This window comes from Martes martes (genome assembly GCF_963455335.1).
Source record: "Martes martes genome assembly, chromosome: 2".
Taxonomy (NCBI): Eukaryota; Metazoa; Chordata; class Mammalia; order Carnivora; family Mustelidae; genus Martes; species Martes martes.
In genome coordinates, this window is record NC_137889.1 from 118,682,546 (window position 1) to 118,699,597 (window position 17,052).

Genomic DNA, 17,052 nt, shown 5'->3' on the forward strand with positions numbered 1-17,052 from the left:
ACCCAGACATCCCAGATCTAAATAATTTAGCATAAATCTAATAATAGCAGTTACATGTATAATCATAATGTTAACATATTTTAAATATCTTATTAGACAAGAAACTTATTATGTGAAGACACAGAAAATCTTCAAGAAAATTCAAGTTGTCCATATTTATAATAAGAAGAAATAACCAGTTAATGATTTAGCACTTAACCTCTAAGGCCTTTATATATAAATATATTATCCTTACAAAAATATACCATTTTGTTTTTGTAACTTATATTTCTTTTCATGGTAACTAATACATGATGTACTAGTATATCATATTGCTCTTATTGCTTACAGTATATTCTAATTTACAGATATACCATAATTTATTTAACCAGACTTCTCAATGTTGAATTTGCAAGCTCTATTTCCATTTTTTTTCCACTATTATCCACAGCTCTTCAAGGAACAGGAGACTGTTCTTTTTTTTAAACAAATTTTACTGCCTATGATCTCCTTATGGACTTAGAAATCAAGCATACTATGGGTTTATGCCTAATAAGGAAGATAAAAAGCCAAGGACAACTTTTGATGTGACAACATTTAATTTTAAGAAAGAAGTTGGTGAGAAACACATAGTTCAGAATTTAAAACACCACTAAAAATAATTTTTCCAACCAAGTCCTTCTTTCAACATTTATTAAACAAAAAGGTCTGGTTAATCAGGAACACAGCCACCTAAATGCATTTTTTCCAACAAAAATGCATTTTTCAGGGTAATACATTTTTTTAAAATCCTGTGATTATTTATGCCAGACAACATGATAGTAAATTAGCTTCTTATCAACAGTCAATCAAGATTATGCTTATAAATTATTAAAGTTTCAATATATTTAATGATTTAGGATCTTGATAAACTTTGAAAGGAAAAGGAAAGATATTGAACATAATATTCTCAGAATGATATCCTGTAAGAAGGAAAAACCTAAGAAAAGGAGAAAACAATAATATACGAAATTATATCAATCACTTGTTTCTACAATCAGGACATGGTGCTAAGCCTCTGGCATAATTTTAAGTCCACCGGCCCTCAACATGGCTCTCTACTGCTCTTTTCCTTTTGCTTCTCTCTTTTCTTTTTGTTGTTCTCTGCTTCTGTTTTGGTCCCCAAAACTTCACTTTCCCTGGATACCTCTAAGCAAGAAGACCTCCTTTCTCTCATTAGGATATCCTATTATTCTACATCCATCATGTATAATGTTTGATATGTTCTTGGTTATAGGTGTCATTTAAAAGTATTTAAGAGGCCATGCTAAGATTACAAATACTACTTTGACATTATGTCTTTTAGCTTTAGCCAAAAAATTTCCAGAATAAGAAATCATGTTCCACTGCTGTCCTTTCCTTTGCCTATGTGTAATAACTGTACTATTGATTCTTTGGCCTAAGTAAGCTAACATTTCCTCACCCACAAAATAGTTACTATGCTAGACATCTACTGCCTGAGATACTGGGAGTACAGTGATAAAGTCAAATACTCTCCCTCTTGAATAGGGAGCAATGTAATCCAGTTACATTTTATCATATACAGTCCAGCTACTGAAAACCATTAAGATTCAGATAAAATAATCTGGCTATCAATATTTAGAGTATTTTTTCAAGTTTTTTCAAGTATTTCTCTACATGATAGACAAAATCCAGACAAGGTTCTGTCAAGAATATTTAATTGTTTAAATATATTTGCTAATGACATATCCAATTCGGGATTAGTATCCAAAATATGCTAAGAACTCATACAACTCAAGACCAAAACAACAAATAATCCAATGAAAAAATGTGCAGAAGACATGAACAGGCATTTTTCCAAAGAAGACATCCAGATGGCCAACAGACATGAAAAGATGCTCAACATCACTCATCATCAGGGAAACCCAAATCGAAACCACAATGATATATCTCACATCTGTCAGAATAGCTAGTATCAAAAAGATTAGAAATAGGGCGCCTGGGTGGCTCAGTGGGTTAAGCCTCTGCCTTCGGCTCGGGTTATGATCTCGGGGTCCTGGGATCAAGTCCCGCGTCGGGCTCTCTGCTCAGCAGGGAGCCTGTTCCTCCCCTCTCTCTCTGCCTGCCTTTCTGCCTACTTGTGATCTCTCTCTGTCAAATAAATAAATAAAATCTTTAAAAAAAAAAAAAGACTATAAATAACAAGTGGTGGTGAGACTGTAGAGAACGGGGAACCCTCATATAACTTATTGGTAGGAATGTAAATTGATACAGCCACTCTGGAAAACAGTTTGGAGGGTCCTCAAAAAAACTTAAAATGGAAGTACCATATGATCCAGTAATAGCACTTCTGGGTATTTACCCAAAGAAAACGAAAACACTAATTCAAAAAGATGTATGCACCTCTATGTTTACTGCAGCATTATTTACAAGGGCCAAGATATGGAGGCAACACAATGTAAATATCTATTGACAGATAAATGGATGAGAAATGTGGTATATATACACGATGGAATATGACCTAACCATAAAAAGGAACAATATCTTGCCATTTATAAGAGTATGGATGGACCTAGAGGATATTATGCTAAATAACTGAAAGACAAATACCCTACAATTTCACTTATATGTGGAATCTAAAAAACAAAGAAACAAAAAAACAAATACCACCACCAACAACAAAAAGAGAAACAGACTCATAGAGAACTAACTAGTGATTGCCAGAGGGGAAGGCAGTGGGGGATGGGTGAAATACGTGAAGAAGATAAGGGAACAAACTTTAGTCACAAAATAAGTCATGGGAATAAAAAGTGCAGCAGTGAGAATATAGTCAATAATACTGTAATAACTTTGTATGGTGACAGATGGTATGTTAGACTTATCCTAGAGTTACCATGGTGAGCTTTTTATAATGCATATAACCATTAGATCACTATGTTGTATACCTGAAACAAATATTCTATGTCAACTATACTTGAGTTAAAATTTTAAAAAAGAATATTTAGTTGTTTATTCAGGCTTCACTAGGGCACAGCCCTCCTTCATGGGAGAAATTGCACAAAAAGTCAGAAGAAATCAAGGGACGATCCCTTTAGGAAGTAATCCATGGCATACCGGACATTACGGTTGCATCACCCTCATATCCAATAAAATCCTACAGCGTCCAGGCAATATTCCAAGAACTTTCTAAATTTAAAAAAGCCACATTTGATGTCAGTTATAGGAAGGAATTTTGAGAGGAGGCCCTTAGCCTTCTATAAAAAGTCAAACTGCTATTCCCTATTCCTCTATTAGAACAGAATATACAGTAAATCATAATTATATCACAACCAAACATTAGCCAAATTATTTCCATTTCAGATATTTAACTTAATTGGGAAAGTAAACTTATTAAAAATTTTTCTCCAGTAAGGAACTGGATTCTATAAAATCTGAAGGAAGAGAAAACAGCTAAGACTATATTTCTGGTTTTAAAAGAATTTGATTTAAGTCGTTTTTATCACCAATTACAATCTACATACCTGTGTGGCTACGGATATGAACTCTCAGTGTACCACTGCTGGCAAATTTCTGGCCACAATATGGGCAGACTTTCTCCTTTTCTCCTGTATGTGTCTAAACAGAAAGGAATAAAAAGGGTCGAGGATAAATATAAAGAATTAGGTAAAAATGATTAAGTGCCTCTGACAATGGTAAATCCTTTTTTTCCAGGATTATGTTTCATTAAAATGATTTAGTATCACAATGAGATTTTAAACAATTTATCATGAGTATTCCCACTGGTTCAAAAAAAAAAAAAGAAAAAGAAAAAACCCAAAACCTTAGAATCATGCATTAGTGCTAATTTGAAAATAATTCTGCAGTTTACTTTTTAAGCCTTTATGGAGCCCCCAAGTAAAAACGATTAAGTTATACAAAACCAGTATATGCTGGCAAAACCACATAATCAAAATGGGGTTACAGCTGCCCTTGACTGCTGCCAAGAAACACTTCCTTAGAAGCATTTTTCACATTCTTTGTGTGTATTTAACTCTTGAGGACAGAATTAATCTCAATAAAGTAATCTGTTATTTGCATTACGCTTGCCTGACTGGATTGATTTTACGGCAAAGCAGAAAGAAATATAAATCTGACTTGATCTTGAAAATCAGCAGGTGTTAATTGAGCAGTCAGTTTGAAAGAACATCCTTGCCCTCAACATACCTTTAATCTCAGCATAAAACAACCACACAAGGAAAGGTGAATATGTATCATCAAAAGTGAATTTTGACAGAATGTTAGAGAGTTTAAAGAAAAGAGCAAGCTCTTCCAAAGAAAGGAGACAGATGGAGCTTTTTAAACTTGTCTCGCAATCTCATCAGGAGACCTTATTCTACCAGCATCCAAAATAGGTCATTCCAATAAATGAGAGGTCAGAGCTACTTTTCAAGTCCCATTGTTTTTCAAACTTAGGAGAAGGGGAAAAGAAGGGAGAAGAGGGAAATTACTTCAGATATCTGCACAGTGTCAGTGACACTTTTTAAATTTTTTTTTTTAATTTCAATGATGACCTACACATTAACGAAAGCATACAGCAGATCATCTGGGTTACCACCACAACACAGAGTTTCTAGGGCCTGTGTTTGCATTAGGTTTGTGCAAATTACTGGCACTGCCATGGGCTAATGTAAAAAGAATGGGAAAGCTTTTTTGTTTTTCTTTTTTTTAAATATGTTCCCAGAAGGGACACACTGGCAGGGATAGAGTGAAAGGAGTAGGGCAGTCTCATCTCAGAAAACCACCAGTGTAGCAAAACATTCTCCATATTAATTGCTAACTTTAATATAATTAGTTTTATAGCCTTATTGGTATTTAATTTGAAAATTTCCACATTTGAATTATAATCTGCATTTGGATAGACACTATTGTATTTGTGGTTTTTAAAACAGTTATAAACTAAATACCTTAGTCAACATCAGTGTCCTTTTAAATATTTTTCCATTGAAAATGATTTACATTATATTCAAATTTCAGAAATATAATCTAACCAACTGCCACACTAGCCAATGACACCGGCTACAACAGACATCTCCTTGATTCTGCATTTGGCAGGCACTTAACTTTCCATTTTCACTCTAAGTTCTTATACAAAACAGTTATACATTCTTTATAGTAACAGCCGTTACTCCCATGGTCCCCATTATGGCTCATTTTAAAGGAAATGGTATAGCATTTTAACATAGAGCAGACCTATATTCTTCTCATTCCCTGACAGAAGGGGCAAAATACATCAATTCTTTCTTGACTAGTGTATATTTGCTTAGAAATTGTGTATATCTATTATTAAAACATTGGATTATTCCAAAGAGGCAACTACCAATTTATTTATTGTATCTTTATAAATTCCACAGAATTTCTTTTGCTGCTACATAAGTATTTCATGGCTCACTTACATGACCTGACTTGTCAGTGGTACAAGTTTCAAACCAAACAATATTCAGTCAACAATAGTGAAAAGAATTAAAATGCTTCTTTGGTTTAATTCAAAAATATAACTTATTATTAGGTATGGAATTTGGTTAACTCGTTTTAAAAGACATTTAAGGTATAACATTAAAATATCTTAAATATAGATAAGAAAGCATGATCACTATGACAATATTGGTAAATGTATGAGACAAACACAAACAATGCTCCGCCACGACAATCTGTGATTGTGGACAAACAACTATTATCTCTCTTGAAAACTCACTATTTTTTCCCAGGTTGATTAAACATAACACAAATTTATCAAATTCATACAAAAAAATAATTCAAGCAAAGAAAGGTGAAAGACTATCCTCTCCAGAAATTTGAAAGGAGACAATATTATTACTGAACATTAAAGAAACAGGTAATGGACAATTCAGTCCTTTGATACAGCCACACTAAGGACAGGTACCAAAATAAAATTCACACTGAAATACGAGTCACTTCCTCACACTCACTTAGCAGTGCACACTAAGTAGCCGCATCTATTACACTTCATAGTCATTTCTAAAGTCAACATTAAAATCTATAACGGTGTTTGTTATACTATGAATATTGCTATTTTTGAAAATACCCCTAAAATGTACTTACAAACCAAATAAAAATAACCTCTTGATTTGTTTAAAGTAATTAGCATAATGTGAAAAAGATAATCTCCAAATCACTGTAAGAACCTCATTTTATTTGAGTTAAGCAAATACTTATCAAGTCCCTCTTCTGTACCAGAACTTCCCTAGGCCTAGAGATGCAAGATGAAGAATAGTTCCAATCCTAGAAAAGAGCTCAATCTAATAACTTGTCAATAAACACCTGAATTAGCTCTGAAAAATAAAATTAAGGCACTGATCATTTTTATGTAAAAACCTACATTAATTCAAAAACGTACAAAAACTGACAAACTTTCACTCATCAAATACTTTGTACAACCCATCTATCACCATAGCTCAGTGCTGTGGTGAAGAATTCACACTTCAATCTAGGTTCACCTTCATCCGAATTATAAAGCTCTTCTGAAAAAGTAAAGAGAACAGACATTTTCTGAAGAGCTCATATAAACCATGCATCCCTTGTCATTTGGAAGAAATATGTTGATTAATTAATATAAAATTGATTATCACATTATAATTAGCATGCATGCCCATACTGTTGAAGTACATAATTCATTCAAACTCACAGAAGGCTTCTACTTACTTTCTTATGACTTCTAAGCACTGAAGGTGTAACAAACGCCTTATTACAGAGCTCGCATCTGTATTTCTTGTGTCTTTCATGGACCACCTGGACGTGAACATTTAAGGTATCCTTCCTTTTAAAGGTAGCATCACAGTGATGGCACTTGAAAGTCCTCTCACCTTAGAAATGAAAACATTAAATAAGAGAAAGATCAGATGCAAGAGCCGAATGACGTTATCTCCCTCTCATGGGTACCAGATATAGCGTTCTTTTCTCTAAAAAGTTAGCCTTATTACTAACAATTTATCATAGTCAGAAAAGGTAATTTTTCACATCTTTCAATTCCGCATTTGCTCATTCATTGTGTGACCAGCGGGAAGTGCTTGAACCCTCTTACATTCTCAGACTCTTTAACTGGAAAAGGTGGAGACTCAATTAGCTAACTTTCTAAAGGAGCCATGAACTTTCTTTAGAAGTGGGTCTTTCTCGGGCAGGGGCTCAGGGTTGAGGCAGATTCTCATGGTGACAAAAGGCTTCTGTCAAGCAGAGTAAGTGGCCTTTGGGGCCCCTCCTAAACTCCCCTCACTCCCACCACAGCCCTTACGGCCTTTAAGGGACAGGGTAGAATAGGGTCATGGGTAGCGAGATGGGGAGGGAAGCCCCTGCAGGCACACAGAAATGGGTCAGAGCCAGACCCCTGTTAAGACAGGAGAGGACTACGACACCCCTTTCTTCCTCAGCACTATCTCAGGAATTTGGACTCGAGGCTCCCTAACATGGTCCTTGGTCTGCTAATTAATTTAATTACCTCCCAGGCTCTCATCAGACAGGTTGGCGGGTTGCCTCTCAGAAAGGCAGCTGGATTGGGGCAACTATCCTTTTCTACCCTAGAGCCCCTGGGTACCTGTGAGGATTTTCACCTTGTTCTCATTTTACAGCCTAGGCCCACAGGAAAAGCAACTCCACAAACTCTGTTTCGGGATGTATGGTATGGTATTTTTTAAACTTGCATATGCATGGGAAGTACCTGATTATGCAAGTAAGACAGACTAGTATTTGAATATATCTTCCCCTTTTAAAAAACAATTATATTAGTACAGATTCACATATTATATTCACTATGAGACAAGATAACTTTCTACATTGCAATAGATTACCTCAATTTCAACCAAACTCTTCCTACTTCCCTCCATTATAACTAGCACAGACTTAGAAATGTGAAGATCCTACTATTTCTTCATACCAAATTTAAGGAAGGAAGGACAAAAAGAGGTGAAAAAGAAAAAAAGAAAAAGACAAACGATGCTTTTCAAACAGAATTATGGCTCTTAAACTTAAAATCTTCGAGAGCCCTGATGAAATTTGATGCTTGGAACGAAGCTACATCCAAACCATGCAAGAATTGTGTAGATTCTCAGAGGTATGTTTATATGTTGCCTTTGTGCATTTTTGTTGTTGGGTACTGTCACTATAATCGAGTTTGTCTTTATATATCATTTTAGATTTAAATACCTCATTTGTATAAAATATATAATCAGTAATAGTCAAAGAAATGATCAATGACATAAGATTATAAATAAAGCAAAGCAACTCAGGAACAATTAAAAAACAAAAACAAAGGTCGCCTGTATAGCCAAGTAGGTTAAGCTTCAGACTCTTGGTTTCAGCTCAGGTCCTGATCTCAGGGTCACCAGGTCCAGTCCTGTGTCTTAGAGCTCTGTGCTCAGTGGGGTGTCTACTTAGGATTCCCTCCCTCTCCTTCTCGTTCTGCCTCTCCCTGTCCTCCTCTCAAAATAAATGAGTAAATGTTTACAATTAAGTAAATAAATTAAAAAAAAACAGTAATTCTCCAAGATTTCTCCTATTAAAGCATTTCCATTATACTATCACATGAATCAAAATATTGATTCCTATACAAAAACCTCATCAAGCTATACCAAGGGAGTCCTTACCTTTCTTCTTTCAAATTTTAATTCCAGATTTCTTTGTTTTAAGCTTATCAGAATTTTTTTTTTAACTCTGAAGAGATTTTATCTGATGTTATCAGATTTCTTTGCCTTAAAGAAATAAACATAGGATTAAAGATAGGATTTTTCCTATCTTAAAACCAAGAAGCAAGCTAGTAACCTGCCTTTCAGTTTTCCATATGTTAGAAAATAGCAATAATTTCCAAAATAATTACGACGTTATTCTTCATATTTTGAGCCAGAATGCTGATATAAGTTTCTAAAACAGCCTGCATGTTTTGAAGTTAAATAGGTTTTCATTTTCATATTGTGTAAGATAACATTTAGTATTTTGTCTTATTCTGTCTCCTTCTGGTTTTTCCCATCCTTTTAGCTCACTTGCCTTATCTGATGTTTAATTTTACCTTCAATAACCCACTTGCTCAGTCAACTACAAAGCTGATTTCCCAACCAAATGTCTTGGTGCAGCTTCATAAAGCCTGTGATTAATGTGCTGACCAACATTATAATAAATACAGAATGTGCAAACACAGTCCACACCGCTGTTTCAATCCTCTCTCAAGTGTATGGGAACCAATCAGCAGAAATCAAAATTAGTAGGTTCCTTATAATAAAAATTCCTTGTTGTTATTGAAAGTAAGTAATTTTCATCTATCCAAAGAAAAACTTCCTGAGCATACAGGCCAAATTTGGCCACAGAAGTCTTAATAGTAAGAATGAGGTTCCCTCACCCCAATTCCTATTCAAAAATCCATTCATCCCATAATGATTTTTTTTCTTAATCAAATGAGAGCGTGATGGGATGGAAATTCCTGCTGTTACAGGGCAAATTTTCTTTCTTTTTTTTTTTTTAAGATTTATTTATTTTTTTGAGAGAGAGAAACAGAGAAGCAAGGGAGAGCACGAGTGGGAAGAGAGGGTGAAGCAGGCTCCCTGCTGAGCAAGGAACCCCAATGCAGGACTTGATCCCAGGACCCTGGGATCATGACCTGGGCCAAAAGCAGCAGCTTAATCAACTGAGCCACCCAGGCACCCTAAATTTTATTTCTTAAATGCATGGCTGTCCTTAATAAAGAAAGAGAAAGTTGTGTTGACCAATTCTCAAATGTAGAGTGGCACGGACCTTAACACTATCTTTTCTGTAGGAAAAGAGGCATTTCATCATGATCATTGCCACTTAGTATTTTCAAAAACTTTACTACGCTGAGCGAAATAAGTCAAGCAGAGAAAGCCAATTATCATATGGTTTCACTTACTTGTGAAGCATAAGGAATAACACAAAGGACACTGGGAGAAATCAGGGTTGGGGAGACAAACCATGAAAGACTGTGGACCCTGAGAAACAAACTGAGGGTTTTGGAGGGGAGGGGGTGGGGGGTTGGGTGAGCCTGGTGGTGGGTATTAAGAGGGCACGGATTACATGGAGCACTGGGTGTGGTGCATAAACAATGAATTTTGGAACACTGACGAAGAAATTAAATTAAATTAAATTAAAAAAAAAAACTTTACTATCTTTGGCATTTTGAATTGTAGACACTTCTACCTGACCAGACAAAATTTCTTCCAAGATACTATCTTATCTATACTGTTGTCATAATTGATTAATTGTTTTACTTTCCTCAGAAATATTAAAAATTTAATCAGCAGTAGTAACTTTGTTTCAGAAGATGTTCCACTGATTAAACAACTCAAAAGCAAACAATACAAATATCGCCTACCTTATGCCATTTTTTTTTTTTACTTTTAGATACAGTAATGTAACAAATGTCTGGTTCTTTCCATATCTGAACACAGAACTCACTTTAAAACTCAGCTTAGTAATAGCATTTTCTCTGAAATAACATAATATAAAGTGTCCTTTCAGCAATGTGGGTATAAGGTGTTGTATTCTAAAAATAGCTCTTTGCATGGTATGTATGTGTATAACTTCTCCCAAAAGAAAAAGAAGTGTTCCTACCAAAAGAAGTTAAAAAGTCAGAGGCAGCATGTAGTAAGAAAAGAAAGCACCTGACTGTTGGAATCTGGATGCTGTCTCCAGAGCTAGAACCCTACGTATGTCACCATGTTTCTTTGGGTCTGCATTTTCTCTACTCCCCTCGCATTAACAGGTTAATTTAGATGTGCACTCTGATCCTTTCCAACTTGAAAAGTCTGTGAGCTAATAAAATCATTCCAGACATCTGCATATTTTAACCATTATACTTGAAAGGGAGCAAAAATGTCTATTTCAGACAAATTTCAAAGATACTTTACTGAACATAAGATAAGATTTTATACACAAAATTTAAATAGTGGAAAGAAATGATATAAAATAAAATGTCTCATAAAACAATTTATCTTTATGTGGGAAAATAAAGCAAGGATAAAGGAAGAAAAAGAGAAAGGCAGAATTACCAGCCCTTTTTACGTTCAAAAGCAGATCATGTAACTACATACAGGTCCACTTTTGTGATGCCAACATTCTCAAGAGTTATAAGAACGAAGTATGAGATAATTCAATTTGCCCTCAACTGCTTGTATTGTGACTTACTGTTATGTATGAGCAGGTGTCTCTGCAAAGAAAATGGGGTTCGGAACAAAGCTTTACATTCCTCACATTGGAATGGTCTCTCTTCAGAATGCGTCTGCAGATGAAAGAAACTGAGTCAGGAGGGTCTAGAATCATCTAGTCATGACAATAATTGGAAATTGTATTCATGATGCGGGAGAGGAAGGGGAAGGTAGACAATATCTTGTTTCTTCTGGTGACGTTCTTTTACCATAAAACTGTAAACACAAATACACTATGTTCACAGGAGAAAAACAACTCTATTTTTAAATTCTCACATTAATTATATATTTGATAAATAATAAAGGAAATTGTTCCTCTAATCTCAAAATGCTAATCTGAATATACCCAGACTTCTCAGGATTTATGCTGCAGAGTAAAATGATTTATAATTTCTCTGAAGACTAAACCTTCATTCTTACTGGACAGGCTTTCACTATGGTAGTACAACACTTTCAAAATAATCAAAGGAAAATGGTAAAAGGAGACAGTTTCCACCTTCTCCCCTCAACAGCACTGAATAAGTTCCAGTAATTTTTAGTCCTAGATACCATTTACCCCCTAAATTAAACTAGAACATTTGCTCATACTTAAACCAAGTAACATTCATTAAATATTTATTTTGTGTACTGCTATACTCAACACTTTACATGAATTTTTTCACCTAATTCTAACAGTAACTTGATGGACAGTATACTATTACTGTCCCCATTTTACAGTAACTCAAAGAGTTTTGGTAAATTGCCAGAGATCAAACAACATAGACGCAGCAAGTACCTTTAAACATGGAACAAACAGAAATACACTGAGAAACAATAAACAACAGAAAACCAGAAATGAAAACAAAGCAAACAACAAAACAGTATGCTTATTCACTTCTCCTGTTTTTTATCACACATCAGTATTAACCTGTTTGGCGCAAGTCAGTATATAAAATCCTATTCTACCATGGATGGCAAGATAAATGCTAAAAACCAAAAACTGAACTATATTCTCTTAAGATAATAAAACACATCATATAATTCATTAGTTTTTATGATACATGTGGTATAAAAATAAAGGGAATAAATAAAGCACTTTATTCACAGCATAAAGATTTAAAAATTTTCTTAGTTTAATGTACATTGTAATATTCAAGATGTACATATTACCTATTAACATAATGTGGGTGAAAAGGGATTACCATGTCTGTTTTCAGTTGTAAAAAATATAGAGAAAGGATGAGGGGAGCAAATATTTAAAACTTGGGAAAAATTACATGTATTCAAGTGTGTTATTTAGCCTCATAAATGAACATGATAACTGGGAAAAAACAGAACAAAGAGTAAGTTTCTTTCATTACATAAAATATATGGACACTTAGTATAGCAAAACATGGCATTTCAAATTGGTAGAACAACAGTGGACAGTTTGGTAAATGGTTTTGAGGCAACTGTATTGGCATTTAGGAAAAAATTAAACTGGATCTATTATTCATTCACCCCTTTCAATAAATCCCATTTTGATTCAGCTTTTTTTTTTCAAATGTGAAGAACAAATCCTCAATATACTAGAAGAAAATATGAGTGAATTGTTAAATACATTTTGAGCAGGAAAAGGCTTTCTAAGCATGCAGAAGCTCAAATATGCAGATGAGAGAAGGCATTAAATTTAAAATCATAAGGCAAAAATGTTTGGTGGCAAAGAATATTTGCAATATGAAATAAAAATTTTAAGCTGATAATATAAAGAGTTATGGCACATTTACAGGAAAAGATGAAAACTCAAAAAAAAAAAAAAAAGCAAAAAGATTCCTCCAAGTAGCAATATCCTTCATTACTTATTTTGTGCCCAGGCCATGCTATGCACTTCATGCCCTTATATGTCAGTCCTGTTTTACACACGGGGAGATAGCAGTAAAAACAGAGGACTAAGTCCTAGCTATCACGGAGCTCTCCCACTGGCAAGGAGAAAAAGACAATGAACAAACCATAAAACATGAAGTACATGCTATAGAGAAAAATAAAGAAGGGAAAGGGGATAGCAAAAGTTTCAAAGAAAGGGGTAGCAATTTAAGTGGAAATTCTAGCTGAGAAGGTGACTCAAGAGAAGAACTGATGGAAGTGAGGGAACAAGGGCATGTCTCCCTCTGAGGCCTCTGGGCAAGAAACACTACGGAGGCCAGTGTGGTGGAGTGAGAGGAAGAAGTACACAAGTGGGGAGATGAGGCTGGAAAAAAATGGAAAAAGAAGGAGAAGGAGAAGCAAATCGTGTAGGATCTGGTTGGGCACTGCAGGAATTTTGTTTTTTACTGGAAGAGATAAAAAATCTCAAGTGAGTTTTGAGCCAATTACATTTCATAGGATGCTTTTGTCAACAATGAGTAATATCCATTTCATAGGATGCTAAGGTGGGTATGCTGAGAACAGGAGAGAGGGGGACATGGGAAAGCGGAGAACCCAGAGAAGCAACAGCAAGAAACCAAACAAGAGATAATCAAGTCCTCCATCAGAGTGGTAGCTACCAACGTACAAAGAAGTGGTAGATTTCCAGATATATGATGAAAGTTAACAGGTTTTTGTGGAGAGACTTGAATCTCCCTTCGCAGACATGGATCTGGTAATTATTTACATAACAAAAACTCTTTTAAAAAAACACCTAAATGCCTACTGACAGACATAAACCTGGTTAACTAAATTTGAGTGGCTACTGTATATTTATTTTGATATGGAAAACCCACTAGAACATATTTTGAGTGTCAAAAGAACGATGCAAACCATTATAGGTAGAATACCACAGCCGCAAACATATACACATGTAGAATGAGGTGTGGGAAGATGTCCTACGAAACACTGAGGAGGGTTTTCATAGTAAAGCAGAGAGTGGTATTTGATGGAGCCTTTGCTTTCTTCTTTATACCTTTCTTTGATATTTAGTTTTCTACAAAGGGTAGATAATATTATTACAAAAAGAAAGAAGCTTTTGTCTTACAGCATTCATATTGGAACAAAGGGTTGCTTTAGTCTTCCAAAAGTATGATATTCCGCCCTAACCAATTCTCTCCCTTTTTCCAAATCTAGGACAATATGACGTGTGGCTATGATTTAGTAGCTTGATGATGAAATAACTTGGGATAGCATGAAGGCTCACACCTCTGTTAACCAAACCGAAGCCACAACATCTAGATATGGCCTGAAGTCAAGAGCTATTTTATGTAGTAAGCCGTTAGTGCACAGCCAGGTGAATAAATATTTTTGTCAAAGATTCCAATACCACCAACAGAGTTGTGATGGCATGATCTGTCAAAGTCTCAGCATAATATACTTTACAAGTACCAAATAAAATTCAACTTTTTAAAGGGTGCTTATGTTTCCATTTTTCATCACTAAAGGGTGCCGAACTTTTCACTGACTTATTAATTACATTATCCTCCCCCCACTTAAATGCCAAGTCACTGATGACATAACAAATGAACTTGTCCATGAACTGTATGTATATCTTATTATGTATCATATCATAAACATATATCTTTTTATGCACCAAGTCTGATTGTTGTTGCAGATGTAGAAAACACATAAGAAAATATGTTCCACTATTTATAACACCTAATAAAATGTCTCAAGAATGCTTCAGGTTTTCAACATAATTTTTATACAATCATCACCAAATTAGCACGTTTCTAGCCATACAAACCAAATATTAATTTCATGAGAACAGAATAAAATTCTCTTTGGGCCCATTCACAATTAAAAATTATAACCTGGACTATCACCAATATATATTGCTCTGTAGTAACAGTATTATTGGTAATGATATTTCTTCTTTGGGTCATGTACAAAGCAAGAAACTATCTTAAAATTCAGGGGAAATAACAGAAATAAAATACATTTGGATAAAATATTCCTGAGATACATGTGTCAGAACTATTCTTTTTTCTTTAAAAAAAAAAAAAAGAGTTTTGTTATTGAAGTCTCAAGTCTGCATATCATAAGCATATTACGATCCCACTGGGTCACATAATAAACCTAAAGCTGCATAAAATGTGTGTCATCTGGCTGTTTACAAGGTCCGTGGATTAAATTTTTACTGTCAGCTTTATAAATGGCTTCCTTAAAGGGCCTCGTCCTCACAAAAATGAATGGAAACTAGAGAGATATCAAAGAAAGCAGCTCAGCGCAGGAAAAGGTAGCTCATTTCACACAGATAAGTTAAGATTATAAAACGGAGGTTGTGCTCTTACAGAAGTATAGCCTTTCATGGACAAGCCCAACCTTTCCTCTGCTTGAAAAGCCACAATTCCATTAGTACAAAGCCGTAACTCCATGGATCCAACTACTAAAGCCTCAAGTTTATACCCTGATCAGGGCAAAGGGAATTTGCTAAAAGAAGGAATAATCACAGACTTGCAGAAGTCTTCCTTGGAGGACAGCAATTCAGACTACCACTCAGGGAGTTCTCCCCCCTACAACACTGCTAAAACATGGCATCTCATATTTCTAACCAAGGATGTTTCTAACAAATACTGCTTCAAATGCATGACCCTTCAGGCTAGCTGACTTGACCATTAATTTCAAAGTTCTGCCTCTGCAATGGCCACTATTTATTACAGGTAGCCCAGAGTCATTCAGAAGAAGTTTACTCTCTCTCCCACAAGGAAGCTCTTTGAATATATGGAAACAGCAACCATATCCCTTCATAAACAATTGTAATAATGAGACACCGGCAGCTTCATTCATGAAAATACGGCTGTCGGGCACACCACAGGAATTGTGAAGCAGAACTTTGTGAATAGAAGTAGGCATTCTAATTTTTATAACTCATATGGAACAACTCACAGCAATTATACCAGCTCCTCTAGTGGGTAACTCGTTTGCTATGCAAGATGGCTAAATAAATCGGTAATTCTGCAATGAACTTTATGTGCCATCCAAAAATAAACAAGCGCAGATACCTAAAGTACAAACAGACAAACAACAATGGATTGTTGGATTTTATAGGATTCTAATCTTATATAAAATTATACTCTAAAAATTAATACCAGTTGTTGTGTAATAAAGTTTTCATTAAATGTAATAGGAAAATAATAGTAAAAATAGGATAAAAACTAACAAATAATAAGATAAAAATAGGATTCTCACAACACACCCCTCCCCCCAGCAACCCTCAGTTTGTTTTGTGAGATTAAGGGTCTCTTATGTTTTGTCTCCCTTCTGATCCCATCTTGTTTCATTTTTTCCTTCCCTACCCCCCAGCCCCCAACTCTGCCTCTCAAATTCTTCGTATCAGGGAGATCATATAATAATGGTCTTTCTCTCATTGACTTATTTCACTCAGCATAATACCCTCTAATGCCATCTACGTTGCTGCAAATGGCAAGATTTCATTTCTTTTGATGGCTGCATAGTATGCCATTGTATATATCTCCTGCACATTTTCTTTATCCATTCATCTGTTGATGGACATCTAGACTCTTTCCAGAGATTGTGGACATCACTGCTATAAACATTCAGGTGCACATGCCCTTTCGGATCCCTACATTTGTATCTTTAGGGTAAATACCCAGTAGTGCAATTGCTGGGTATGTGATATGGTGGGTGCTGTGAAGTGTGTAAGCCTGACAATTCACAAACCTGTACCCCTGGGGCAAATAATACATTATATGTTAATAAAAATAATTATTAAAAAAATAGGATTCAAATATTTGGCCAGACAAGATAGATAAATAGACAGATGCTAAAATGTGTGTGTGTGTATGTGATGTTTGTGTGTTTAAGCCACCATCCAATTATCTAAGTGTCACATCACCGGAGGACATATTCTCAATGAAACCCTCATGAAAACTAATCTATTTTTCACCCTAATACAGATATAAACTAAATTAAAAAAAAATCACAGTTT

The 17,052-nt window shown here is 35.0% G+C and overlaps 1 protein-coding gene across 1 annotated transcript in view; it reads right to left on the reverse strand.

The window, feature by feature from the left end:
• PRDM5 (PR/SET domain 5) overlaps positions 1-17,052 on the reverse strand; it is a 213,540-nt gene that overhangs the window by 72,150 nt on the left and 124,338 nt on the right. The window contains exons 11-13 of the mRNA XM_080797672.1: positions 11,158-11,251; positions 6,679-6,839; positions 3,501-3,594 (exon numbers count right to left, since the gene is read on the reverse strand). Of these exons, the coding sequence (XP_080653798.1) occupies positions 3,501-3,594; positions 6,679-6,839; positions 11,158-11,251 (349 nt within the window). The remainder of the gene's footprint in view (positions 1-3,500; positions 3,595-6,678; positions 6,840-11,157; positions 11,252-17,052) is intronic.